The sequence below is a fragment of the Mauremys reevesii genome, linkage group 22 (assembly GCF_016161935.1).
Source record: "Mauremys reevesii isolate NIE-2019 linkage group 22, ASM1616193v1, whole genome shotgun sequence".
Lineage (NCBI taxonomy): Eukaryota > Metazoa > Chordata > Testudines > Geoemydidae > Mauremys > Mauremys reevesii.
In genome coordinates, this window is record NC_052644.1 from 5,679,954 (window position 1) to 5,705,966 (window position 26,013).

The window sequence follows — 26,013 nt, forward strand, 5'->3', positions numbered from 1 at the left end:
TTCCTTTCCTCCTGCCAGCTCTTTTCAGTTCTGAAAAACCTCCAATGATTGAGTTCTTAATGCCTCCCGTTACTAAATAAATATGTACTTAAAAATAATATACACTGGAGTGGGGGACATTTCCAAAGGATGTTTAAAGATAACTGTTGTGGTTGCTGTTTGTACTGTGCTAGCCCCTAGGGGTGCCAGATTGGGGGTCGAGGCCCCATTGTGCTAGGCCCTGTACAAACACATAATGAAAAGATGATCCCATTTTGATGGAGCGACGCTTGTTTACTCCCGCTGGGGATCTGACCCCACTGACAGCTGCTGCACATCTGGCTTGTAATGTAACACCCCCAGAAAGGAGGTCAAGGACAGGGGTTCTCAAACTTTTTTTGAGAATATTTCAGGCTGTGATGATCCCCCTCTCCATACCATGCCACTCTTACTTCTGCGCTGCTGCTCGTGGCAGCGCTGCCTTCAGAGCCAGAGGCCACCACTCTTGCAACCCCCACACAGTAGTCTCGTGATGCCCTTTTGGGTCAGGACCCCCAGTTTGAGAACCACTGGTCTGGACATCCCAAACGCTTGTGGCTTTTCAGGGGATTGGTTGAAGTGCCACATATCCCACTGCCAGGACTTACTCCTGCATGTATTTTCCTCCCCATGAAAAACAACCGTAAGGTTGCAAACCAGATAAGCCGTGGCTCCCACAGCTGGGTATTTTCCCACAACCTCAGCCACAGAGATGAATAAAAGAAGGAATCTGCAATCTCTTTCCCCGCCTCCCTCTTTTAGATATATCCGTATCACAGAGACTCCATAGTTCAGGTTGAGCTTTCGGAAATGTCTAGTTTCACAGGAGCTTTAAATCTTTATATTGTAGTGATCTCCCTGAAATGGTAAAAAAACTCTCACAAACACAGACTGTCCAAGGCAGAGAATCGGGGAAATGGCAGGCTGGAAGGAATCTAGTCCAGGCACCTGCATTGGGGCTGGACCAAGTTGAGCGCAGTTTGAACGCACATGGGGGCTTGATGAAAAACAAACGATACAGAAAGAATAATAAAGGTTTGTTTTGGCTGTTTGAAATGAAATGTTTTTTTTAAAATAACACGGAAACCTTTTTGTTTGGCAAGTGTTTCGTTTAGAAATTTTAGCTAACTTACACATAGTAGGGGGGGGGGACACCCAAAATGAAAACCTGAAAAATGAGTTTCAGGTTGAACAAAAATGAGGCTTTTGTTGTTTATTTCAGTGACAAAGATGGGGGAAAAAAATCAGTTTCAGTGCAACATGAACTGATTTTTCCCCAGATGTTTTGGTTTGCCCCCTACTTCACTCACGCTACCACCAGCCCTACAACTTCAAAAATCAGGAGTCAGAGACCAAAAAAAAAAAAAAAAAACCCAAGAATTTTTTTTCCAAAGACTAGACTGTGGTGCTCCGGCCTGCCAGCCCATCGCTGGACCCCCCTCCCGACCCCGGTGCTGCCAACTCCCAGAAGTGCAGCGAGGGATGCCAGCCTGGTCCCACTGCAGGGCCAGCTGCCTGATGGCAGGGAGCTTCCAGCTTCTCCCCACAGCCCCAAATTCCAATGAATGACTTCTGTGTCATCGTCCCCCCAGCCCAGCAATTAATTACATCCCCCCAAAGCCCCACATCAATTCTCCTCCCACCCTGCACAGCTGCTTTTCCTGCAGCTCATGGGGTTATTCAACCCGCACCCTAGGCCTGGCCTTGCAAGGAAGGAGAGGGGAGCGGAACTGCCCTGAGCAGCTGGACTCTTCCAAAACCCCTCTTGGCTCCTCGTGGGGGGAAGAGAAGAACTATGCCTGCCTCATGCAACCTCCAGCTCCCTCTTCTGCCTCCCAGCCCCAGCCCAACCCCCTGTCCTGCCCCCCAGACTCTGTCCCAACTCCCTCTCCTGCCCCCCAGCCCCATCTCTCCTGTTCTGAGCCTCTGCCCCAGCCCCATCTCCTGCCCCCCAGCCCCATCTCCTGCCACCCAGTCCTCACCCCAGCCCCGTCCTCTGCCCCCAGGCTCTGCCCCAGCCCCTCTCCTGCCCCCAGCCTCTGCCCCCTCTCCTGCCCCCCAGTCCAGTCCCCAGTCCCCCAGCCTCTGCCTCAACCCCATCTCCTGCCACCCAGTCCTCACCCCAGCCCTGTCCTCTGCCCCCCAGGCTCTGCCCCAGTCCCCTCTCCTGCTCCCCAGGCTCTGCCCCCTCTCCCGCCCCCAGTCCAGTCCCCAGTCCCCTCCTGCCCCCAGCCTCTGCCTCAACCCCATCTCCTGCCACCCAGTCCTCATTCCAGCCCCATCTTCTGCCCCCAGGCTCTGCCCCAGCCCCCTCTCCTGCCCCCCAGCCTTTGCCTCAACCCCATCTCCTGCCACCCAGTCCTCATTCCAGCCCCATCTTCTGCCCCCCAGGCTCTGCCCCCTCCTGCCCAGTCCAGTCCCCAGTCCCCTCCTGCCCCCAGCCTTTGCCTCAACCCCATCTCCTGCCACCCAGTCTTCACCCCAGCCCCTCTTCTGCCCCCAGGTTCTGTCCCAACCCCAGCCTCTCCCTTTGACTAACCCACGCCCCGCCCCTCTGCACTAGCCACGCCCCTGACAGCGCGGGCCCCGCCCCCTCCGCGCGTCCCGCTCGCCCCTCCCCCGTCTTGGACCCCGGGCCCGGCTCGTCCTCGCGCCTCGCCCCGCTCCCGGGAGCTCGCGGCCCGCCCGGGTAAGGTGCGGGAGCCTGATCCGCCTCGGGGTCCCCTTCCCCGTCACCCCCACTGCCCCCTCCCTGCCCCCGTCAGCCCCAGGCAGCCCCCTCCACGCCCTGCCCCAGAGTCCCCCTCAGAGAGTCCCCCTTCCACCTTTGCCTCTGGGTCCCCATCCCCATCACCCCCACTGCCCCCTCCTCCCCCATCAGCCCCAGGCAGCCCCCTCCTCGCCCTGCCCCAGAGCCCCCTGAGAGCCCCCTTCCCCATCGCCTCAGGGTCCCCCTCCCCGTCACCCCCACTGCCCCCTCCCCTCCCCACGTCAGCCCCAGGCAGCCCCCTCCACGCCCTGCCCCAGAGCCCCCTCAGAGAGCCCCCTTCCCCATCGCCTCGGGGTCCCCCTCCCCGTCACCCCCACTGCCCCTCCCCTCCCCCACGTCAGCCCCAGGCAGCCCTCCACGTCAGCCCCAGGCAGCCCCTCCACGCCCTGCCCCAGAGCCCCCTCAGAGAGTCCCCCTTCCACCTTTGCCTCTGGGTCCCCCTCCCCATCACCCCCACTGCCCCCTCCCCTCCCACATCAGCCCCAGGCAGCCCCCTCCTCGCCCTGCCCCAGAGCCCCCTCAGAGAGCCCCCTTCCCCATCGCCTCGGGGTCCCCCTCCCCGTCACCCCCACTGCCCCCTCCTCCCCACGTCAGCCCCAGGCAGCCCCCTCCACGCCCTGCCCCAGAGCCCCTCAGAGAGTCCCCTTCCTCCCCCGTCACCCCCACTGCCCCTCCTCCCCCACGTCAGCCCCAGGCAGCCCCTCCACGCCCTGCCCCAGAGCCCCCTCAGAGAGTCCCCTTCCACCTTTGCCTCTGGGTCCCCTCCCCCACCACCCCCACTGTCCCCTCCTCCCCACGTCAACCCCAGGCAGCCCCTCCTCACCCTGCCCCAGAGCCCCCTCAGAGAGCCCCCTTCCCCATCGCCTCGGGTCCCCTCCCCGTCACCCCACTGCCCCCTCCCCTCCACCCCACATCAGCTCCAGGCAGCCCCTCCTCGCCCTGCCCCAGAGCCCCCTCGGAGCCCCCTTCCGCCTTTGCCTCTGGGTCCCCCTCCCCCGTCACCCCCCCACTGCCCCCTCCCCCCCACGTCAGCCCCAGGCAGCCCCCTCCTCGCCCTGCCCCAGAGCTCCCCCTTCCGCCATCACCTCGGGTCCCCCTCCCCGTCACCCCCACTGCCCCCTCCCCACGTCAGCCCCAGGCAGCCCCTCCTCGCCCTGCCCCAGAGCCCCCTCGGAGAGCCCCCTTCCGCCTTTGCCTCTGGGTCCCCTCCCCGTCACCCCCGCCCCTCCCCTCCCCACGTCAGCCCCAGGCAGCCTCCTCCACACCCTGCCCCAGAGCCCCCAAAGAGCCCCCTTCCGCCTTTGCCTCGGGTCCCCTCCCCATCACCCCCAAGAGGCTCCGCCTGGCCCCTGCCTACAGCTCCCCATCAGCCCACCAGGGACCCCCCCCTTCTCCATGGCCCCTGGCACCCCCCCAGGGGTCTCCCCTCACCCCCCAGGGTGCCGCCTCCCGACTCCTCCCGAGCCCTCCCAGGGGCCCCCCTCCATTGCCTTTGGCTCCCCCATTCCTGGGAGCCCCCATACCCCTCAGGAGCCCCCATAGCCTCTTGACTGCCCCCAGCCCCCTCCTGGCATCCCCTCGTGTGTCCCAGGCTGGGCCCGCTTACCACTCCCCTGAGATCTTCCCCCCCCAGTTGCCTTTCAGAGCTCCCCCCATCGCAGGAGATTGGGCCTGTCTCTCTTCCCCACTCCCCAGCGCTGGGTCTAGTAACAGCTGCCTCCCTCGTCCATGCTGGTGTCAGCGTTACTGCCCCCCTCCCTATTGCATGGGGGGCAATATTTGCCTCTCCCCGAAAGGAGCAGGTGATATTTGCCGCCCTCCTTTGTGTTCCTGAGCCTGGCAGGATGGTCTTGCTCATATCTTCCCCACCCCTGCACTCAGCTCAGTTCTCTTCCCCTCTCCTGTGTATCTGCCCCTGATTCTCGCAGCTGATGACGTACCCCCATTTACTGCACCCCCGCCTCATCCCACCCTCTGTCCAGTGGGGTGGGGGGATGACACATGGGCTCCCCGTTTCCCCATCTGGTTCCTGGTCCGGGAGCGTTTGGAATTCCCCTTCTTTTTCCCTTTGTTCTCCATTGCAGATGTGGGGTCAGGTCGGGCGTGCTGGCCCTTGGGAGCCGTGTCCCGAGCGCAGCAGCTGCCAGCTGGGAACCATCAGAGACGGGTGAGGACGTGGGGCAGGGCAGTTAGGGCTTAATCCTTCCATGCCAGAGACCAGATTTCCCCTGGCTTTGGACCCTGCCCCCATTCAAAACCCCTTCTTGACACGCCAAGTCACTTATGCCGGTGCAAAGCAGTCCCAGAATAGAGCGTTTTATGCCCGCTTTGTCCTTGGCAACTGGGAGCGAAGTTCAGGGGGGGGTTCTTCACTTCCTGTCCTAAAGTGCTGTGTTACTGTGCTGTGTGGCGTTAAAATAGCTTTCGCACTCCTCACGGGATACGTGCAGTGTGATTTCTCTGAGCAGCTCTATCATTCCTAGAGACAAAGCGTTGTTAGGATGGAGTCAAGATTGTCAATATGTATCAGTGGATCAGTGCGCCAGGGAAAGGGGCTAGCCTAAAAAAAAAGGCCCCTGCTCGAGTACAGTGATGGGCATTATAGCATCTCTTCACCTTCCATGCCCTTCGTGGCCCATCCCCACCTGACCTAACGTCTCTTCTTTGCTATCGAGTTGTTAACTCCCTCCTCCAACGGGCCCATGGCGCCAGCCTCCGTCACCCACCAGGGAAACTTTCCAACAAGCATCTTTGTGCTTCCTCCTTTGCTGCCCTTCACACTTGGGAGGAGCTCCCTGTAAACATCTGCAAAGCCGCCTCCTTCAAAACCTGCCTCAAAACGCTCCTCTCTGTGATTCCTAGCTGAAAGTGCTGCTGGTGTGCCAAGACCACTGCCCGTTGTGCTGACTGGCATTGTCTTGTTTCCTTATACTTCCCGTCCGTCTGTCTGTCTCCATCTGTTGACCCTTGGCTTGGGGCAGGGACTGTCTTTTTCTGTGTTTGTACAGCTCCGGGGTGCGGTGGTGCTACAAATAATTAATATATTCATAGTTGCACGGAGTGCACTTTCAGTTGCTTTCAAAAAAACTGCTTCAACCACTGTTGCACCCTGTGTGGATGCTCTATATTCAGTTATAACCAGGCTTATACCAATTTCTCTTACCTTGGTAAGGAATCAAACTAAATCCAATGTAGAGTGTCCACACAGGGTTTTGAACTGATTTAACAAAAATCTATTAAAACTTGCGCCTTTTGTTAAGCAGGTGGAACTTTGAATATAGACAAAGCAATGCAGATTTAGTGGCGGAAATAGGTTTTTACTACAGATAGCCCTGCAGACCCAACCCAGCTGTGTTGTCACAGCAAAAAGAAGTGTGTTCTTCCATCAAGTTAGCTGTCTAACTTGAACAAAGAATGCAGCCCGTATTTACAAGATGTGGGGCTCTATCTGGGGAAGTGTTTGGGGACCCCGAAAGTCACAGGGAAGCAGTGACTTTGAAAAAGATTTGGGGGCTGTGATGGATAATCAGCTGCACATGAGCTCTCAGTGCAATGCTGTGGCCAAAAGGGCTAATACGATCCTGGGGTGTATAAACAGGGGACTCTCGAGTAGGAGCAAAGAGATTATTTTTACCTCTATATTTGGCACCAGCAGCTGGAATATTCTGTCCAGTTCTGGTGCCCACAGTTCAAGAAGGATGTGGATAAATTGGAGAGGGGTCATGCTGCAAGAATGAAGAAAAGTTGAGCTCTTTGAGTCTATCGCTATAAGGCAGGTTTCAGGCCTGTTTAGCTTAACAAAGAGAAGGTGAAGGGATGATTTGATTAGAGACTATAAATACCTACGTGGTGAACAAATATTTAATAATGGGCTCTTCAATCTAGCAGACAAAGGTCTATCCTGATCCAATGGCTGGGAGTTGAAGCTAGACACATTCAGCCTGGAAATAAGGTTTAAATTTTTAACAGTGAGAACAATTAATCATGTGAACAATTTACCAAGGGCCGAGGTGGATTCTCCATAACTGGCAATTGGATGTTGGTTTTTTGGGCAAGATCTGCTCTAGGAATTATTTTGGAGACGTTCTTTGGCCTGTGTTATGTAGTGGGTCAGAGTGGTCCCTTCTGGCCTTGGAATCTAGGAATCTCTTTATAAACTCCTAGTGGAGATTCACAGATTCAAGGATTCCCAAGGCTTAGAAGGGACCATTGTGATCAACTACTACCTCATGTAGTTTTTACCTGAGGGTAGCTAGCTGAGGTCAACTTCAGGTGGGGGATATAGGGTTTATCTCAACTAGCCACAACAAGGTAAAGATTCCCTGTGCCTTGTCTCCACTAGGAGTTTACAAAGATAGCGGACTCCATGAAAAAACTCACCTCTTTTCACAGTTAAGGCATAGCCCAGGAGGGAGCTAGATGGATACAATTCTTTCTTGTGCGTCCTCACCAGAACTCGAGTGTTCCAGCAAGAGGGCCAGTCCTTGAGGCCTCGTCTCCACACAAAAGTTGTGCTGCTTGAACTGTGCTGGACTAGCTAAATCGGGACGTTTCTAGCGTGAATACAGTGATTTCGGTATAGCTGTGTTTCTACTGGTAGAGCTGATTCCTGTGAGGGAAGGGGAATAAGCTGTATGGGTGTACGGGACTCTTTCCAGCAGTAGGTCTCAGAGCGCTTTACAAAGGAGGCCAGTCTCATTATCCCCATTGTACAGGAGAGGAAACTGAGGCATAGGGAAGTGACGGGACTGGCGCAAGTTCACACAGCAGGTCAGTGGCCAAGCCAGGACTAGAACCCGGGACTTCTGAGTGCCAGTCCAGTGCTTGTTCGACTGCCTGTGCGACCTCTATTGACGGCTACCCAGTTTGTGTGAAGCCTGAAAGGAGCAAGTGCTCAGCAGTCAGGAAATGCCACGGTCAAAGTTGCCTGCATAAGCTTATATCTGCCCCGTTTGGATGCATGATGCAGTTGTTTGATAGTACCCGGACCCAGTTCCACAAAAATATGTAGGGGCCTAACTCTATATACCTTTGAGGATCTGGGCTGGGGCAACTGTTACTACAGAGTGTGAAAATGTGCTGGTGTGAGCAGGCCGTTCGTCTGCAGTTTCCACATCCCAGAGCTACGTCTGTGCCACTCGTCTATGTAGCTGAGCGAGCTTTGCAGTTCGTCAGAGGGGAGGGAGCATTACCAGAAAGGGCTTTTTTGCCAGTGGACTTGGAAGCGATTGTTTGACCTTCTTTTATCCCTGAACAGAAAGAGACGTGGTAACTACACCAACACGCTCCGAGAGCTGGCTCAGATGCTGCCTGTTCCTCTGCACACCAGCTACAAAAAGCTTACCAAGGTACTGCCGGCCGGAGTGAGCTGCTGCCCCGACGGCTGCTTCCCCGCATATAACGTTCCAGAGGGAAGCAAGGGAGCATGTTAAAGAAATAAGGTGACACAGGGAACGCATAGGTGAGGCGGGATGGAAGACTGAGATCTTCAGTCTATTGGAGGAAGAGAGGCTATGAGCCTTGCTGCTGTTAAACCTCTAGGCTTCTTGAAGGGAACAAACAGCTGGGCGATCTTCTGCGATCTTATTCCAGAATAATGACTCTGTTTCAGAAGCACGCTAATTATTCCGGAATACAATGTCCACGGCGGGAGCTATTCTGGAATTTGCTATTCCCGTGAATTTCCCCTGCAGACGAGCCTTTAGACTCTGGGTCCTATATGCAGGCTGCCAACCCCATCCCAGAATAAACCAAGGAGAAGAATTTCCTCACTGAAGTCGTCCTTGTGGGGTTTTTAAAAAGCAAACGTTTTGTGGATGGGTCTGTTGGATTTGCAGCCTTAGAGGCTGACGTTCTGTATCCTCCCAACAGCTGTGGGCCAGAAATGTGCAGGGAATGCTTTGCCTCACAGTCACGCTTTGCTCACCTGCCTCAGTTCTGTTCTGGGGGGGACCCACCATTAAGGACGAAACGGGAGCTTGATAAGTCCTTGGTTTCTCTGCTGAGCCTTCCAGCTCGTACCAACCCTTGGTGATGTGGATACTTACCCTCATTGAACTGGGCAGAAGAGCAACTTAATCCACACAACAGCCGTCCCGTGGCAGCTTGTTTGGGTCACCAGTGAATTGAGTTGAGTGGGAACTGGGCAGTCTAGAGGCAAACGGCTCCACGTCCCATCCCGTGAGCCAACCAGCCCCCCTCATGGTCTTGTTTTGCAGATGGGTGTGTCTTACGCAGGTGCGCACGCACACTAGAAGGTGTAATTCATTATTACCAAGTAACCATCAGAGAAGGTTCCCAGCCATTCTCCGGCAGTGGAGGGCCAGGGACATTAGTGGCTGTGGGTTTTGTTGGTAGAATTCATGTCTTGCCACAGAATTGTGCCACAGGTGCTGCATCTACCAACACTCCTTGCGAGTACAAAACCTTTCCCTGAGTGTGTGTTCCCTTTGAAACAGAAGGAAATCCTGTTGCGCGTCCTCCGCTACATTGAGCATCTGCAGGCGAGCATCAGCACCGCCAGGTCCCTGCTCCGGTGTGGGGAGAAAGAAGGTAAGGGATCGTGGGCAGTGAAGGGAGACGGGGGAGGGAGAAAGGGACGTGAGCTGCTGCGTGGAGGGAAGCCAAGGGACGGTGTAGGGACACGGGTCGCAGCAGGGATGTGGGATAACCCAGAGAGGAGATCTGCCGTACGTGCATTGTTCAGCCAAAGGGGCAACCGGGGGCTTCCGAGTAGGAGATACAATATTTTCTGTGAGTGTTTAACGCAAACCAACTGGAGCTCTGAGAAGCCCATTGAAAGGTGGTAAGAATTCCCCTGGACAGGGAGCCAGTCCTTCCAAATTCCTTGTGCCTGCAGTTGTCTGGTCCCCTGTCCTTCTGGCTTCTGGGGCTCTCCACTCAGTTCTGGAGTGTTTATGCAGGTGCTTCCTTTAGGGCTGCGTGAAGAGTTCAACAAACAACTCCCCCCCCCCAACACACAGACACACACGTGTCTTGGCCATAGAGTGACGTGATTGGGAAAAGCCTCAGGAGGGTCCTATTCAGTCCAGTGTCCTGGAATCCAGTGCAGGATTAGGCCAGGCGATCTGTGTCCCAGCACTTCGGTCAGAGGCATTTTTATTTTCAGAGTCTTCTGATTTGGTTGCCTCCCCGGCCCTTGCTTCCGCCAGGCTGTGCAAGCAGAGCTGCTCCGGCCCTGTGGGTATCTCGCTCTAGCCAAGGGGCTGGTCGTTCTGCTTACTGAATGCTGTGGGATGGTGCGCGTACCTGCGGGGAGCAGTGGGTTCCACGGGGGCACGTGTCTCCCAGTCACGCTGGCTGTTAAATCGTTCCCTGTGGGTTTGGCCCTCCAAATGTATTATTATTTGTATTATTGTAGCCTCCACAGAGAACAGGGCCTCATTGCAGTCGGTGCTGTAGAAGCACAGAATAAAACCAGCCCCTGCCCCAAATAGCTGACGCTTTCATTCTGTATTTTAATTTCCTGGAAACCAGAGCCTGCAGAACCAGCCGAGGGTCCTGCTCAAGCCCCCACCCCCACCCCTCTTGACCTTACCCTGGGGGGCGGGGGGGGGTCTCTGTGACCCTTTCAGTCCTTGGCCTTTTGTGACGATGCTGCCCGTGGGGGCCAGCTGCCCCAGGAGGGATCGGTTCTGTCTCCCAGACCTGCTCTCCGTGGGCACTGTGCCTGTGACAGGCTCCTCTGAGCCATTGGGAGGTGTAATTCCCAGCTCAGAGAGACGTACGCGCTAGCACCGCTCCAGCTAGCATGCCGAAAAAAGCAGTGTGGCTGCGGCATCGTGGGTGCTGGGATGGGCTGGCCACTCCAAGTACAGCCCCGTCCGAATCTCAAGGTCCGTACTCGGGTGGCAACCTGTGCCGTGCCGTCACGGCCATACGGCTGCTTTTAGTGCAGTAGCTCAGTGGTTCTCACCCAGGGGCACACGTACCCCTGGGGGCACGCAGAGGTCTTCCAGGTGGTATATCAGCTTATCTAGATATTTGCCTCGTTTTACAACAGGCTACATAAAAAGCGCTAGCAAAGCCAGTACCAACTACAATTTTATACAGACGATGACTTGTTTGTATTGCTCTATATACTGTACACCAGCCGTTCTCAAGCTTTAGCAACCTAAGGACACCCATTTTCATTTAAAAGGTTTTCGTGGACTCCCAAGGCCCCCCCTGCTCAGCCCCAGGCCCCGCCCCCACTCCATCCCTTCCCTCAAGGTCCCCACCCCCCCTCGTCCCGCCCCCGCTCCACCTCTTCCCCACCTCTTTCTGCCCCCTCCCCTGAGGGTGCCCCGTCCCCGCTCCTCTGCCTCCCCCTCCCTCCCAGCGCCTCCTGCAGAACGCAGAACAGCTGTTCCCCGGCATGCAGGAGGCGCTGGAAGGGAGGGGGAGGAGTTGATCCCAGTTTGAGAAACGCTGCTATACACTGAAAAGTAAGTACAGTGTCAACAATTGTTCAATAACAGTGTGGCTGGGACACTTGTATTTTGATGTCTGTTTTCGTAAGCAAGTTGTTTTTAAGTGAGATGAAACTTGGGGATATGCCAGACAAATCAGACTCCTGAAAAGGGGACAGGAGGCTGGAAAGGTTGAGAGCCACTGTACTAGCTTGAGCAGGGCTAACATGTACATCTTCACAAGCTGAGTGATCGTCGGAAGCTGCGTTTTTTCTCTCTCCCTTTTCGCCCCGGGCTCCTGGTGAGCTGAAGTGGTTGCTGGATTGGGGGAGTTCTGACCCGCTCTGCTCTCCCCTCATCCTGCAGAATTTGGAGCGGGCGCATCCAGATGTGCGGAGGTGTCCGCCTGTCAGCGAGGGTGCGGAGACGGCACTCCGCCCATCACCCCGCGGAGGAGGAGAGCCAAGCTCCTGAACGTTGGCAAGAAACCCCGCAAAGGAAAGCGATCCCGCAGATCAGGTTGGGACAGAAGCAGGAGCAGCCATTCCCCCTAGCCTCGCTCTGCAGAGCAATCTCTCCTTCCCCCTCTTTCCTGTGGGACAGGCCCATCTCTGCTGCCCTGGGACAGCCAAGGGAAAGAAGGGGAGATTTCTTAGGAGGAGCAGCTCTTCTCCAGTGGCTGGACCCCCCCCTCTTTGCTTCGCTTTGGCCAACCCTGGCTCTTGACTTCATTTTCAACATCCTGAGCCCTTGCCTTTGGCAGGGCAGAGCACCGGACTCCCAGCTGGAAAGTCACTGGCCATTTCCCCCTAGGAAGGCCCTACAGCACTCGGGGTACATCCGCACTGCAGCTGGGAGGCGTCATTCGCAGCCTGGGTAGATGTACACAATACGCTGCTATTCAGTATTTTCATTATGGACTTGGGTAACGGAGAGGGGAGGATGCTTGTAACATTTGCGGATGACACCAAGCTGCCGGAGCGGGGCGGGGGGGTCGCAAGCACTTTGGGGAACAGGATCAGAATTCAAAACGACCTTGACAAATTAGAGAATCGGTCGGAATGCGACAAGATGAGATTCAATAAAAACAAGTGCAAAGTGCTGCACTTAGGAAGCGCACAGCTACCACACGGGGACGAACTGGCTAGGTGGTCATACTGTGGGAAAGGATCTGGGGTCATAATGGATCACCAGTGGAATCTGAGTCAGCGATGTGGTCTGGCGGCTAACCAGGCTGATCCATTAACAGGAGGTAACTGTCCTGCTCCGCCAGGCACTGTGAGGCCTCAGCTGGAGCACTGGGTCCAGTTCTGGGGGCCGCAGGGTAGGAAAGATGTGGACAGTTTGGAGAGAGTCCAGAGGAGAGATACTAAAATGATCCAAGGTTTAGAAAACTTGACCTAGGAGAAAAGGTTAAAAAACACTGGGCACGTTTAGTCTTGAGAAAAGAAGCCTGAGTGGGGCCCTGAGAACAGTTGTCAAATTCGTTAAGGGCTGGTATAAAGAGGATGGGGATCGATTGTTCTCCATGTCCACTGAAGGTTGGACAAGAAGCAATGGGCTTAATCTGCAGCGAGGGAGATTTAGGTAAGAGATGAGGAGAAACTTTCCAGCTCTCGGGGGAGTTCGGCTCTGGAACAGGCTCCCCAGGGAGGCTGTGGGATCCCCGTCCAGAGAGGATTTTAAGAAGAGGCTGGACAAACCCCTGTCAGGACTGATCTAGGTTTGCTTGGTCTGGCCTCAGGGCTGGGCTCGAAGAGTTCTCAGCTGGCTATTTCTCTGATTCCATGACACACGTGCTAGCTCTGCTCAAGCCGGTGTGCTCCCCTAGGATCTTGGACCAGGTGGTCCTCAGGCAGCTAGCCCACGCCTGTGCCCCGGTAGCCAGATGGCTGTTTTTTAGCACGCTGGCTCGAGCAGAGCATGCACATGTACGTCTGCGTGAGGTGGGAAGAACACCCCCCACCTGCGTTGTAGACACAGCCTCGGTGTCACAGATCTGAGGTTACCTCCAGAGCATCAGCTGGTGAGTGTGGCTAGCCGGGGCTGCTGTTACAATTATGCAAAACTTTCCCTCTCCTCCCGCCCCATCCTTCCCCCCGTCCCGTGCATGTGTCACCCCCATAAGGGTCAGGATCCCAGCTCACCTCCTGGGTTTCTTGCCATGGAATGGTGTACCTGGGTCCTTGGGTTGCTTGGCCCAGCAAAGGGCTGATGCAGGGAAATAATTAGTGTGGCTTAGAATAGGGGGAGGCTGGGAGGACTCCAGGGTTCTTTCCCAAGCTCTGGGAGGAGAGTGGGGTCTAGTGGTTAGAGCAGGGGGGACTGGGACCAGGGCTCTGGGGTTCTCCCCCCAGCTCTGGGAGGGGAGTGGGATCTAGTGGTTGGAGCAGGGTAGTGGAAGGCAGGACCCTTGAGTTCTGGTCCAAGTTCTGCCATTAACTTGCTCTGTGACTGTGGGCATGTCCCTTAATCTCTCTCTGTCAGTTTTTCCAGCTGGCCTGTTAGCGTTTCCCTTGCTCACAGTAATCTGTGAAGCTTGCTGAGCTGATGTCCGGGAAGCCTGGGGCGGCGTTACCGTGGCGCTCTCGGGGAAGGGAGGTGCTCACAAGCTGAGCTTGGAGCTGATGGGTGCCCAGGGCAGGTGAAATGTCCCTCATGCCGGAGTTGTACCATGTGGCGATGCAGCTCGGGGCTCATCTGGCCCTGTGTCCTAGGCGAGTGGCCAGGAAAGCAGAGACATGGTCCCGTCTAGATTACTGTGCCCTTTGCCTTCACAGAGTGGCGGGGGGCGAACAAGGAGACGCGTCGGAGCCTGAGCCTGGTGGAATCGCCCTGGCAGCCTGGGCAGCGCACGGAGGCAGATCTGCACGCGGCAGGCGAAGGGGCCGTGCTTTCTCCTGGCACGAAGCAGCTTCCGTTCCAGTTCAGCCGAAGGGACCGGGCACTGGGGTCTCGCCGGCTCACAGAAGGCGGCGTTCCTGGCTGTGCAGCAGGTGCGGTCCCTCTCCGTCCTTTGCTGGGCACCTCCTGCAGGAGTGGGTATGAGATGGGAGCTGATGGGAGCTCGCCCATTGCTCGGGTCAAGGGAGCGTCTCACCCCTGCCACGTTCAACATGCACGGGACTCTGGGGAGCGTCAGCCCTCACCGTGCACAGGGGTCCGTGGCAACACAGGGTGCAGGTGAAATCCAGGCCTTGTTAGCAGAGATGATGCACCAGATCCCCAGTTGGTGTGAGTTGATGTTTCCCCATTGCCCATTTCCACTCATGGAGCATCTGGCCCCATTCCTATAAAAAGCCATGGCCGTAGCGTCCATCACCAGGGCTGGATCCGTTGTAACCTTGAGTCTCCACTGCTGGGGGACGCAGCAGCTGGTGGAGCAGGAACAAAGTGTGCATGTGTGTTTGCGTAGGGTGTGACCGAGATGGGAGCCAGGAGGAGGATGACGTCTGTTCTACCTGCAAGGCTCAGCTGAGTTACCGGGAGCAGCGTCGGTACGACGGGCCGGACCTTGCTCTGCTGGGGTAAGAGCTGGTGGGGGAGCTTGACCATGGAAACTTGTGGCTCTGGTGACTTCAATGCGGCTCTGCCAATTTGCACCTGGAGCCGCTCTCCAGCCAGTGTGCAGCATTTTCAAACCCTGACTCCGGATTACTGCTGGGGGTGCCCTCCACAGCTGGCACCTGCTCCCCACAGCGCCCCCTGCTGGGGGAGGCTAGGACTGGAGTAGCTGGGAGCTCCACCCCCAGCCAGTGGTCTTCCCCTGCTCCCCACAGTGCCCCCTGCTGGGAGAGACTTAAACTGGAATAGCCTTATGCTGCCCCACTTCCTACAGCGTCCCCAGCATGCTTGGCAAAGGAGAAGGCTCCCGCGGCCGTACCTGGCAGAAGGCGAGGCTGGGTCTCACGTACAGTTGGGTTCTCTGCCGCCTGCCTGCTGGCTCGGATATAACCTGCCGACAGCCAGAAGGAGAGGCCTGCTCCCAGCCGGCACTTCTCAAAGAGGATCAGCCATAGTACCCAGAGCGATCTCCCTAGTTCCGACCCTCCCTGGGCGGGAGGCTGCAGCTGAAAATCTCCAGGAAGCGGGGGTACGCCCTACCCCACTGCACAGCAGTGCCCTAGGACACTAGGAGTTGCTCTTAAAGCAGCACGTGTTTGGTTCAGCCCCTTGCGGCCAGCAGCACAGAGCTGCGAGCAGTTCTGTCGGGGGCTCTGGGAGAGGGGAGACAGAGCTGCAATCCAAGGCCGTCTCTAAACTGCTCTTCCAGGCAGGAGCTGGTGCAGTATTATTCCTGCGGGGAGGAAGAGGAGGATGGGCTGGATGCTGGTCCTTGGCTCTCAACCCAGTCCCCTGTGTGTAGTTCCCATGGTGAGTACTGCCGGAGTCTACGGCCATAGCGTGCAGAGAGGGCAAAGGCCCCTTAGGCTGCAACAGATTGCTGCTCTTCATGTAGCCAAGTAGCACCCGCCAAGACAGTTGTGTTGGGCGCCAAGCATCTGTGTGTCCAGGCTCTGGGAGACAGCCCTCGTCAGCCCTTTCAGACCTGAACGGTCCCCCCGTCTAACAGCACAGTGTGTTCATTTACAGCCAGCTGGGAGAAGGGATGTGGACATATCCGTTGCGTGCGTCCTTTTTAAACTTGTTTGTTTTTATATCAAATACAAACACACAAGGGAACACAATGAATGGAAACACATGCACAAGATGGAAGTAACACATAACAAAATTCCACGTTCGTTATTTGCAAAACCTGGGGGAAAAAACAAACCAAAAAACCCTGAACTTGCAGAGGTCATGCGGGGCATCAGTTATTAAAGGGGCTAAATAAGTGAGAACATAACCTCTGATTATCGGGGCGGGGCAGGAGGGGCAGAGATTTTAGGTCCCAGTTGACAAGTGGTAGAGGAAGTTAACAAGCGTCCTTTAAATAATAAATCCAGCAGCATCTTAGTGGTCCAAGTTAGTCTATTTCCTGGAAGTCTCCAGCTGTGCTGCTGTGGCGCAGCCCAAGTTCTCCTGGCAGATTGTGGGGAATGGGGGCAGAGGGTAGCGGAAACGTAGCCAGTGAGATTTCTGTGTAAATTATGTTTTGGTTTGCAGGGAGCTTGCTCCTGTGCTCTCCCGGGAGCGGAGGCCAAATCGGGGCTTGCTGGGCCAGTAAGGATCTGGGCTTGAGCCCCTCACTGTTCTCCTCTCCTGGACGGCTGCTTCCCGGGCATGTTCTGCAGGGGGGAACGGAGGAGCTGTCCCAAGGTAAAGGGGTGTCCGCATCCCTCCTTGCGGCTGGAGGGGTCTGAGGGGCTTGCCAGGATCGGTCGCGGCGCCGTGGTGATTCCCAGCAGGCGAGCGACGAACCTTGGCATGGAAGAGAGGTGGGGAGCGAGTGAGAGCTGTGCAGCGTGCCTTAGAAAGGACAGCTGTCATTGCGGCGTGTGGGGGCGTCGTTGGGATGCCAAGTGGGGACCGCGTGGGGGGCTGGATTCCCCCATTGCCAGTCACGCTCTCCTTGAGAAGTGGAAAAAGCGAGATCAGGGTCCTCTTGTATCAGATGCCGTACACAGTCCTTCCAGCTGCCACAGGCTTCAGCAGAGGCTCGGCTGCAGGGATTGGCCCTGTACGATTTCAGCCGAAGGAGCAGGTTGGCCACGTGCACGTGGCGAGTTGCTGTGTCGCAAGCTAGGGTGTGAATCTGCAGTGCACCCGCTTACTGCGCAGTTATGCCCGGAGTGGACAGTGCGATAGTGCAAGGGAAGTCCCAGACTGCACTGTCCAGTGGGAACACGCCCCTAGAGCAGTGGTTCTCAAACTGTGGGGCAGGCCTCCGAAGGGAGGCATGGGAATGTGTCAAGGGAGGTGCGAGCTGTGTGCTTTTTCTTTTGGGGCGGGGGGAAGAGCTCTGGCTGTCGGCCCTGGGTGGCTGGGGCTTGTGCAGAAGGGCCGTGCACACTGGGGAGGTGGGGATAAAGGTGACGGCTGGAGCCCTGCTGCCCAGGCTCTCTCCTTTCCCTCCACCAAATCCCTCACCTGCAGATGAGGCTCTGGCTGGCAGCCCCAGGGTGGCAGCAGCAGAACAGAAGTAAGGGTGGCAATGGGGCGCTAAGTCTGCTGTGGAAAGTGATATTGACGAATATCACTTTTCACATTGCCACCCTTACTTCTGTGCTGCTGCTGGCGTGGTGCTGCCTTCAGAGCTTAGTGCCTGGCCAGCAGCCGCTGCTCTCCCCTCTGCCTTCAGAGCTGGGCACCCAGCCGACAGCTGCTGCTCTCCCCTCTGCCTTCAGAGCTGGGCGCCCAGCCAACAGCTGCTGCTCTCCCCTCTGCCTTCGGAGCTGGATGCTTGTCCAGCAGCCACTGCTCTCCGCTCTGCCTTCAGAGCTGGGCACTCGTCCAGCAGCCGCTGCTCTCCGCTCTGCCTTCAGAGCTGGGCACTCGTCCAGCAGCCGCTGCTCTCCGCTCTGCCTTCAGAGCTGGGAGCTTGTCCAGCAGCCACTGCCCTCCGCTCTGCCTTCAGAGCTGGGAGCTTGTCCAGCAGCCACTGCCCTCCGCTCTGCCTTCAGAGCTGGGCACTCATCCAGCATCTGCCTTCAGAGCTAGGTGCTTGTCCAGCAGCCGCTGCCCTCCGCTCTGCCTTCAGAGCTGGGTGCTTGTCCAGCAGCCACTGCTCTCCGCTTTGCCTTCAGAGCTGGGTGCTTGTCCAGCAGCCGCTGCTCTCCCCTCTGCCTTTGGAGCTGGGCGCTTGTCTAGGGTGACCAGATGTCCCAATTTTATAGGGACAATCCCGATTTTGGGGTCTTTTTCTTATATAGGCTCCTGTTAATTCCCACCCCCATCCCAATTTTTCACATTTGCTATCTGGTCACCCTATGCTCATCCAGCAGCGGCTGCTCTCCCCTCTGCCTTCAGAGCTGGGTGCTGAGCCAACAGCCGCTGCCCTCCGCTCTGCCTTCAGAACTGGGAGCTTGTCCAGCAGGTGCTGCTCTCCCCTCTGCCTTCGGAGCTGGGTGCCCAGCCAGCAACTGCTGCTCTCCACTCCGCCTTCGGACCTGGGTGACGGCATATGTAGTTGTGTGGGGGTGGGGGACGTGTAAACGACTATCGATACAAAGAACGGGGGCCTGAACTGGTAAGTTTGAGAGCCACCGCTCTAGAGAGATGCTGCTGCCTTATCCCCTGAGCCCCGGGAACGCTGCACCGAGCACCCAGGCTGTTCTGTGCAGCGGGCTCTGCTGCTGGAGCTGGGGTGGGTTTATCGGAGACTGACTGAAATTCTTCTCCACAAACTTAACTGGCCTTTTGTTGTCTCTCGAGCCGGGCATCCCTGCAGAGCTGGGCAGCACCCGAGATGCTGGAAGTCAGGTCCCAAACTCCAGACTGATCAGCTAGTTGGTTCGGATTTTGGCTCCTGGCTCCTTCCCTGCTTTAGTTCTCATTGTTCCCTGGGCTGGGTCAGAAAGAGAGATTCAGCCCCTGCAGGTGGAGTCCCACTGCAGCCAATGGCAGGTCGTGGCAGCTTCCATCCCGAGTGTCTGATCCTCTCTGTGGTGGGTCGTGTGGGATCCTGGAGACGGTGGCAAGGGGAGAAGGACCCTTCTTATCATCCAGTCTGACCTGGGCCGGAGATTTCCCTCCCCCATCATTGTCCCATCCTCCACCAAGATTTGAACCCTGGCCCTCACACACCCCAAGCGTTTCATCCCTAGGCTAATGAGCTACAGAGGGTCTATCTGCAGTGCAGTTATGGGACGGGCTGCAGCCCCTGCAGACATCCCTGCGCTAGCTTTGCTCTGGCTGGCTCAGACGGCGATAGCCTGTAAGCCCACGGCAGCCCAGGCTAGTCACTCAAGTACGTACCCAGCCTCCCGGGCACGGCTTCACTGCTGCCTTTATTGGCACCAGCGAGTTCAGAGCTAGCCCTGGGGACGTCTATACGTGCTGTGTTCCCACCTCCACTTGCCGTGTAGACAGACCCTTAGCGACCAGCTGGTGTGCGTGCTGAGAGGGGCATGTGGCAAGAGGAAATCATTGAATCCATTGCTACCCTGCAGCGTGGCCTTTGGTGGCGGGGGGGGGCTCCCCTCTTTCCTGGCCGGGGTCCTTGCCGGGGGAAGGCCATGGGAGGTCTGCGCTGATGTTACTTGTTTTGAAGGGGTGTGTCTTGTTCTCCGGCAGGTTTGTTTGAGGACGTATGTCTGAGCCCAGACTCGGCTGGTTCCTCTGACAGCCTGGCTGGGACCCTGCTGAGAAAGGTAGGCGGGGGGAGCCCCTTCCTGAGTCCCCTGTCGGTCCCTCTCCCTCTCCTTGTTAGCAGGCAGAACCCGCCTCCCGGCTGCATATTGTCATACAGCCTCCTCTGGTGCTACAAAGTCAGGCTCGGATGTGGATGATAATAATAACGGCCCTTTGCATCAGTAGCTCTCAAAGTGCTGCACAAAGGAGGGCCGGAGCCTGTGTTCCAGCTGGGGAAACTGAGGCACAGAGCGGGGAAATGACTTGCCCCAGGTCACCCAGCAGGGCCGGAAATAGAGCCCAGCTCTCCCGAGCCCCTGTCCACTGCTCTGTCCACTAGGTTGCTCTTACGGGCTGGATGTGGGCGGCCTTTGTGACGGGCGCTATTCCCATCACCACCATCGCTGCTGGCGTTAATCAGGCCTCCGTGGGGGCAGCCGTAGCGAGAGAGGCCCAGGGTCAGATGAGTCGTGTGAGTCCCCTCCATGGGGTGGGCTAATGGAGGTGATTGCGGGGAGCTTTGCCCTGCCGCTGGGGTCTGGAGCTGCGAGGGTCTCATCCCCCTTTGTTATTTGCACTGGGGCCCTGTAGTGCTGGGCACTCTCGGTACCCAAGGGGGTTGCAATCCAGCCCTTTGAGCGGAGGCTGCAGGGAAGCATTGGAGAAGGCCTTGCCCATAGAATGGGATGCGTCCGGGGCGGGGCAGGTGAAACCTGCAGCATTCCTCGCTGAAGATTGAGCAGCCCAGGCCTGGGAGGATTAGACAGGCCAGTCAAGGCTTATGGACGCAGGCCGAGCTTTTCCCACGCGCCTGTGGACAGCCCGGGCGTTGTAATGGGAATCAGGCTCCCAGATGCCTTCTGAACATTTCAGCCTTAACTTTTCATTTGCCGGGTTCTTCTCCCCAACACCCCCCTCCGCCCCCCTGTCCTTCACACCGCGACCCACATCAGATGCTTCCGGACACTCCGCTGAACTCCCGCAATCTCTTCCAGTCCGCCTTCTCGCTGGACCATTGCTACCTCTCCTACAGCGAGGCGAGTAAAACCGACTCCAGCCCCAGCTCGGGAGTGACGGAGTTCATGGGGGTGTGGAGCGGGCAGCTCCTCCAGGAGGTGAGAAGATGGGATGGGGATGGGGGGGAAGGAAGCCGGGGTCATGGCGCTGCCCTGTAGACTGTGAAAACGGGGAGAAGATGGGTTTTGGGGGGTAGGGGTTGAAATCTTGCAATCTTAGGGTAACAATGGGAAAGGGCAGGTGGATACAGTGGCTGTATAAGGACTGGATGAGATACCGAGCCTCTGAGCTGGGTGGAAGCAGAGCCCGCTGGGGTGTTCTCTCCCTTCCACTCCAAGGCTGAGGCTTCCAAAGTGGCTTAGGAGATTTCGGCACGCATCCCCCAGTCCCTTCCTTTCCCCAGCGTCCCAATCTCAGGGGCCTGCCTGGGTGTTTGCCCCCCACACACCCCTCTCTCCGCCCGCCAGGGTTCCAGCCCCGGACCGGCTCGCTCCGTGTCCTCCAGCGACGAGAACAGCGACAGCACCTGGATCCCTTACAAGCGGACGAAGCCGCCGCCTGCTGCCGGCCGGAAGAGGAAGAAGGGGGAAGGCGGGCGGCAGCCGGAGGCCTCCAGCAAGTCCCAGTCCCCCTTGCAGCTGAAGAAGAAATGCGTCAATGGTTTCATCATGTTCTGCCGGCTGAACCGCAAGCAGTACATCCGGTAAGCAGGAGGGGGCGCTGTGTCACGGGCTGGAGAGAGGCGCTTGACCCAGCTGGCCGTGTGTCCAGGCACTACAAAGCGCTCGAGCCTCAGCATTAATTTTAAGCGTGTGCTCTAGGTTTCATTGGCTTCAATAGGACTCAGGGAAGGTAAGCTACGGATTCTTATTGCTACTTATTACTTCTATTACGGTCACACCTAGGGGCCCCCAGTCATGGACCAGAACCCCATTATGCCCGGCGCTGTACATTGTTTATTGCTATTAGGTGTATTACCGTAGCACCTCGGCACCCGAGTGACAGACCAGGCCCTTGTGCCAGGTGCTGTACAAGCACAGAACACAAAGACAGTCCCTGCCCCAAAGAGCTGGCACTCCAAGTATCAGACCGGAGACACCTGATGGAGACAGACAGACCACAGAGTATTAGTGTGATGCAGCAGCTAACGCAGTCCTTGGCTATACGAGCGGGGGAGTATAGAAACAGGGGCGGCGGGCAGTTACTTCTGTATGCAGCAGGGCGACCGTTACAGGGATGCTGGGGCCAGTTCTGGCGTTCCCACTTCCAACAGGATGCTGACGGATTGGGGAGGGTTGAGCAAAGAGCTGCGGGAATGACCCACGGTTTGAGAAACCTGCCTCAGGGCGAGAGGAGCTCAATCGGTTTAATTTACCCCATTGACCTTGATCCTGGTCTGTCAGCCCCTCTGTGGGGAGGAGATGGCTACGAGCCAGGGGCTCCTCAGCCCAGTGGACAAAGGCAGAGCGAGATCTGACAGATAGGTGCTGAAGTGAGAGAAATTCAGAATTAACCGCCGGAACAACCGGCCCAGGGTCGGGGGAGGTTCACACTCGGAGTCTTTACATCAGGTGGGACATTGTTCTAAAAGATCTGCTCTAACCTGAGCCAACTCAGAGCGCAAATCGCTGGGTGGGGTCTCTGGAGAGCAGATGGTCAGAACGGTCCCTTCAGGCCTTACCGTCTATGACGGAGGCTGCACGCCAATGCCCTTTCAGCCACTCCTTTCCCCTTGGCACAATCCCAGGCTGGATTTTTTACTGCCCATGTGGCGGGACTGACCTGCCAGAGCTCGGCACGCAGCCGTGGTCCATAGCAACCAGCTGGAGAGAGCAGGTGTTTGGGTTTCACTCCCCTGGATGTTTGTTAAATTCTGTGTCCATGGAGAAGGCAAGGTGGGTGGAATGTGTATACAGCTGCTGGGCATTGCCTTGGCAACCGGCTCTGGTAGGCCAGGCAGACGTGTGCTGCTTCACGCCTGTTCTGGGAGAACTCTGAGTTCCTGGTGCTCTCTCCCCTCAGTGCCTGCCCAGGGATGGCGTCCACCGCAGCCACCAGGGAGCTGGCACAGTTGTGGCGCACCATGACGAAGCAGGAAAGGAGGCCGTACTGGTAAGGCCGGCATTCGGAGAACCCCATCAGAGCCGTGGGAGTCAGTCTGGTGTGGGGGGAGATCTTCCGGGGAAGGTGCCAATTTCCACCACGTGCTGTTCCGGCTCAATGTTGCAGCTGCTTTTTTTATTACACCAGCATCTATAGGCCTCAACTGAGACCAGGGCCCCTTCGGGCCGGGCGCTGCCCAGACATACAGTGACCGAGATCAGGGCCCTGTCGCGCCGGGCGCTGCCCAGACACACAGTGACCGAGATCAGGGCCCCGTCGCACCAGGCGCTGCCCAGACACACAGTGACCGAGATCAGGGCCCTGTCGCGCCGGGCGCTGCCCAGACACACAGTGACCGAGATCAGGGCCCTGTCGCGCCGGGCGCTGCCCAGACACACAGTGACCGAGATCAGGGCCCCTTGGGGCCGGGCGCTGCACAGACACACAACAACCGAGATCAGGGCCCTGTCGCGCCGGGCGCTGCCCAGACACACAGTGACCGAGATCAGGGCCCTGTCGCGCCAGGTGCTGCCCAGACACACAGTGACCGAGATCAGGGCCCCGTCGGGCCGGGCGCTGCCCAGACACACAGCGACCGAGATCAGGGCCCCTTCGGGCCGGGCGCTGCCCAGACACACAGCGACCGAGATCAGGGCCCCTTCGGGCCGGGCGCTGCCCAGACACACAGCGACCGAGATCAGGGCCCCTTCGGGCCGGGCGCTGCCCAGACACACAGTGACCGAGATCAGGGCCCCTCGCACCATGTGCTAACCAGACACACAGTGACCGAGATTGGGGCCCCATCAGGCCAGGTGCTGCCCAGACACACACTGACCAACACTGGAGTCCCGTCACGCCGGGCGCTTCGCAGAGTTAGACATCCCCTGCCCTGAAGAGTTTGCAGCCTGAACAGACAGCAATGGGAGGGGAGACAGCGTCTCAGGGAGGGGCAGTGACTTGCCTCCAGTCACCCAGCAAGCCAATGGCAGAGCCAAGCTTAGAACCCAGGTTACCCGAGTCCCAGTCCAGGGACCTTCCAGTGGACCCCATTGTCCCTAAAGTCTGCCTTAGCCCTGCCACACAGGTCACCTCAGGGGCTCCCAGGGGAGCAGATTTTGCCACATGGACAGTTGTACACTAGAAGCTGAGATCCCCCTAACTCATTACACATAGGAGCCAATAGAGTGAGATCCAGCCTGGTGGGTTCACACCAGGGACCTAGAAGTGAAAAGCTTCCGATTCCATCCCCAGTCCCCAAGGAGATGTTGACGAGCAGAGAGCCTAAAATGGTTAGAAGGGAGCAGGATTGGATTCCGTAGCACCAACTAAGCCTAAGTGGGACGTAGATAAGTACTATAATCCCCTCCCAACTGGTGGGGGCTCCCAGCTCCCCTGCTCTAGCCAGACCTCACTCCCCTCCTAGAGCTGGCGATAGAACCCAGGAGTCCTGTCTCCCTGCATTAAACCCCACTTCCTTCCCAGAGCTGGGAATAGAACCCAGGAGTCCTGGCCCCCAACCACAAATGCCCTTTATTACCCAGTGAATTACACCTGCTGCCTGTCCGAGGCGCGTGGCTGTCCCATCCGGCACTAGCCAGGGCTATATGGGAAGAGTTTATCAACCTCTGGGCTCAAGGCAATTGATCAGCCCGGGCGGTCGTTTGCCAGCTGCCCATGGGACGGACGGTGACGAGCCCGCAGAGGGAACGGACGCAGAGGGCCGTCCGGTTGGATTTCACCTCTTTCTTCCAGCGTCAAGGCCCGGAGGTTCAGCAGGCTGAACAACCGCATTGTGAAGCAGGACTTCTCCAGCGGGGGAGAGGAGGAGGAGGAGATGGAGGCTCCTAAGCCGTTTCATCTGCTGCTGGCCGAGAAATCCCTCGGCTCCCGGGACCTGGGCCCGCCAGCCCCGCCCCGCTCGCTCCAACACCCAGCCCTGGAGTCAGTGTGACGGATGGCAACACAGGGCCCCTCCCACCCGGCGTGCTGGGGCCCCCATCCCCTGATGGGGCATCTCTCCCTTCCTTCGGAGACGCCTGCTGCTCCATCGAAACGAACAAGGGTGCTTGGGAACGGGCACGGGCTACAGCGTGTGTGTTGCCGGTGGGAGACCAGGCTTCGGGGTTTGTAGACTGGCCTCTTGTTTAGCTCTGGCAAGGAGAAATTGTGGGTGGGTGTGGAGGGGCGGCTCATGTTTTTAATTAAAATCCTATTTATTCTGATAGTTTTCCGCCATAACTAGACCCCACTGTGCCAATCAGAGAGAGCTGACCCCAGGCTGACCGTAGATCCGGTCAATTCCAAACTGCCCTGTCCAACCAGCTGAGGGAGGGTTGCTTGGGCACAAGGGTAGCCGTGGTTAAGTGGAGGATTAGATTCCCCCCAAAATAAAACCTCCTCCACCGATTCAGGCCAGACTTGTTTTGGATTCTGTTCGTTGCTGGAATAGTTTGACAGCTGTTGTATGTATGTATTTATTTATTTATTGGTTTTAGAATAAAGCTCATTTGTAGGTTTTCTGGCTCCAGTCCGAGTTCACAGACCCACGCCCGGGGCAGCCCCCTTCGCCTCTCCTCCCGGTTTATTCAAAGCAGGAAGAGCAGCAGGGGTTGTGGTTGGGCTGCTCAGGGGTAGTTCTCTGCCTCCTGAAGATGAGCTCTCAGGAGGGGATGTTTTAGATAAGGGTTTCCCAAAGTGTGGGGCGCACGCCCCTCTGGGGACACGTGATGGACTGGTTGGAGGGTGCACTCACACTGCTTAGTTGTCTTCCAGAATCTCCCATGAGTCTCTAGCTCTTATGGCTGTGAAGGAAACCTGGAAAACCCTCTCCGGGAACCCTGCTTCGGATTCCTGCCTCCTTTGGCTCTGGCTTCTGGGTCTGGGTCTGAGCCTTGGGTCCATTTCCCAGCTCCTGCTGTGACCGCTAGGCCTGACCGCCCCATGCCCTGGTTCCTGATGCCTGACTCCCATCGAAATCAGTCCCTTGAGCCCCGGGGCCTCGGCTGCCAGAAAGGGGCTAACGCTCCCGCCTGCAGGATCTGCAGTGACCAGGAGGGCTCCAGCCCTCGCTCGCACCTCAGCGCTCCCTAGCAGCACCGACTGGATCACGGCTACAGCCTGGGTCTGCCTTGGCCGGCTCTCATCCGAGCACTGAGCAGCTAATGCCATGGCGGCTGCCTCGTCGGTGCTGCCGGTGCCCCAGCTACCCTGGCTCTGGTGCTCCCTGTCCTCGGCGCCCGGTGAGTGATGCTGTCATGCCAGTCCCACGGGTGATTTCCAGGAGGATGTTTCTCACCTCTGCCTGTTGCAGGCGAACTGCAGGGGGAATTTCCTACTCCCTACTCTGCTCCCTGATCCTGGGGAGCAGAGCTCGGGCCTTTAACTACCAGCCCTGCCCCGAGGGACGGGCGCCTGCGGCTGCTTCATTGGCCAAAGCCTCATTTGTTTCCCCAGCTGGAGGCT

General features: G+C 57.5%; 1 protein-coding gene across 1 annotated transcript; it reads left to right on the top strand.

Moving 5' to 3' along the window:
- The first annotated feature begins 2,589 nt into the window (after positions 1-2,589).
- On the top strand, positions 2,590-25,058 carry MEIOSIN (meiosis initiator). The gene is made up of 14 exons (XM_039509763.1): positions 2,590-2,712; positions 4,873-4,955; positions 8,046-8,136; positions 9,247-9,340; positions 11,566-11,718; positions 13,980-14,195; positions 14,615-14,726; positions 15,473-15,573; positions 16,306-16,458; positions 19,375-19,451; positions 20,427-20,546; positions 20,916-21,151; positions 22,471-22,560; positions 24,304-25,058. Exons 2-14 carry the CDS (start codon positions 4,873-4,875, stop codon positions 24,500-24,502), a joined length of 1,725 nt encoding a protein of 574 aa, XP_039365697.1. The 5' UTR covers positions 2,590-2,712; the 3' UTR covers positions 24,503-25,058.
- Positions 25,059-26,013: the final 955 nt, after the last annotated feature.

Excerpts from the sequence above, each read along its gene's own strand:
- MEIOSIN (XM_039509763.1), top strand. The coding sequence starts at position 4,873 with ATGTGGGGTCAGGTCGGGCGTGCTGGCCCTTGGGAGCCGTGTCCCGAG. Across the intron at positions 11,719-13,979 it reads AAAGCGATCCCGCAGATCAG|AGTGGCGGGGGGCGAACAAG; the intron begins GTTGGGACAGAA and ends TTGCCTTCACAG. Across the intron at positions 16,459-19,374 it reads AACGGAGGAGCTGTCCCAAG|GTTTGTTTGAGGACGTATGT; the intron begins GTAAAGGGGTGT and ends GTTCTCCGGCAG.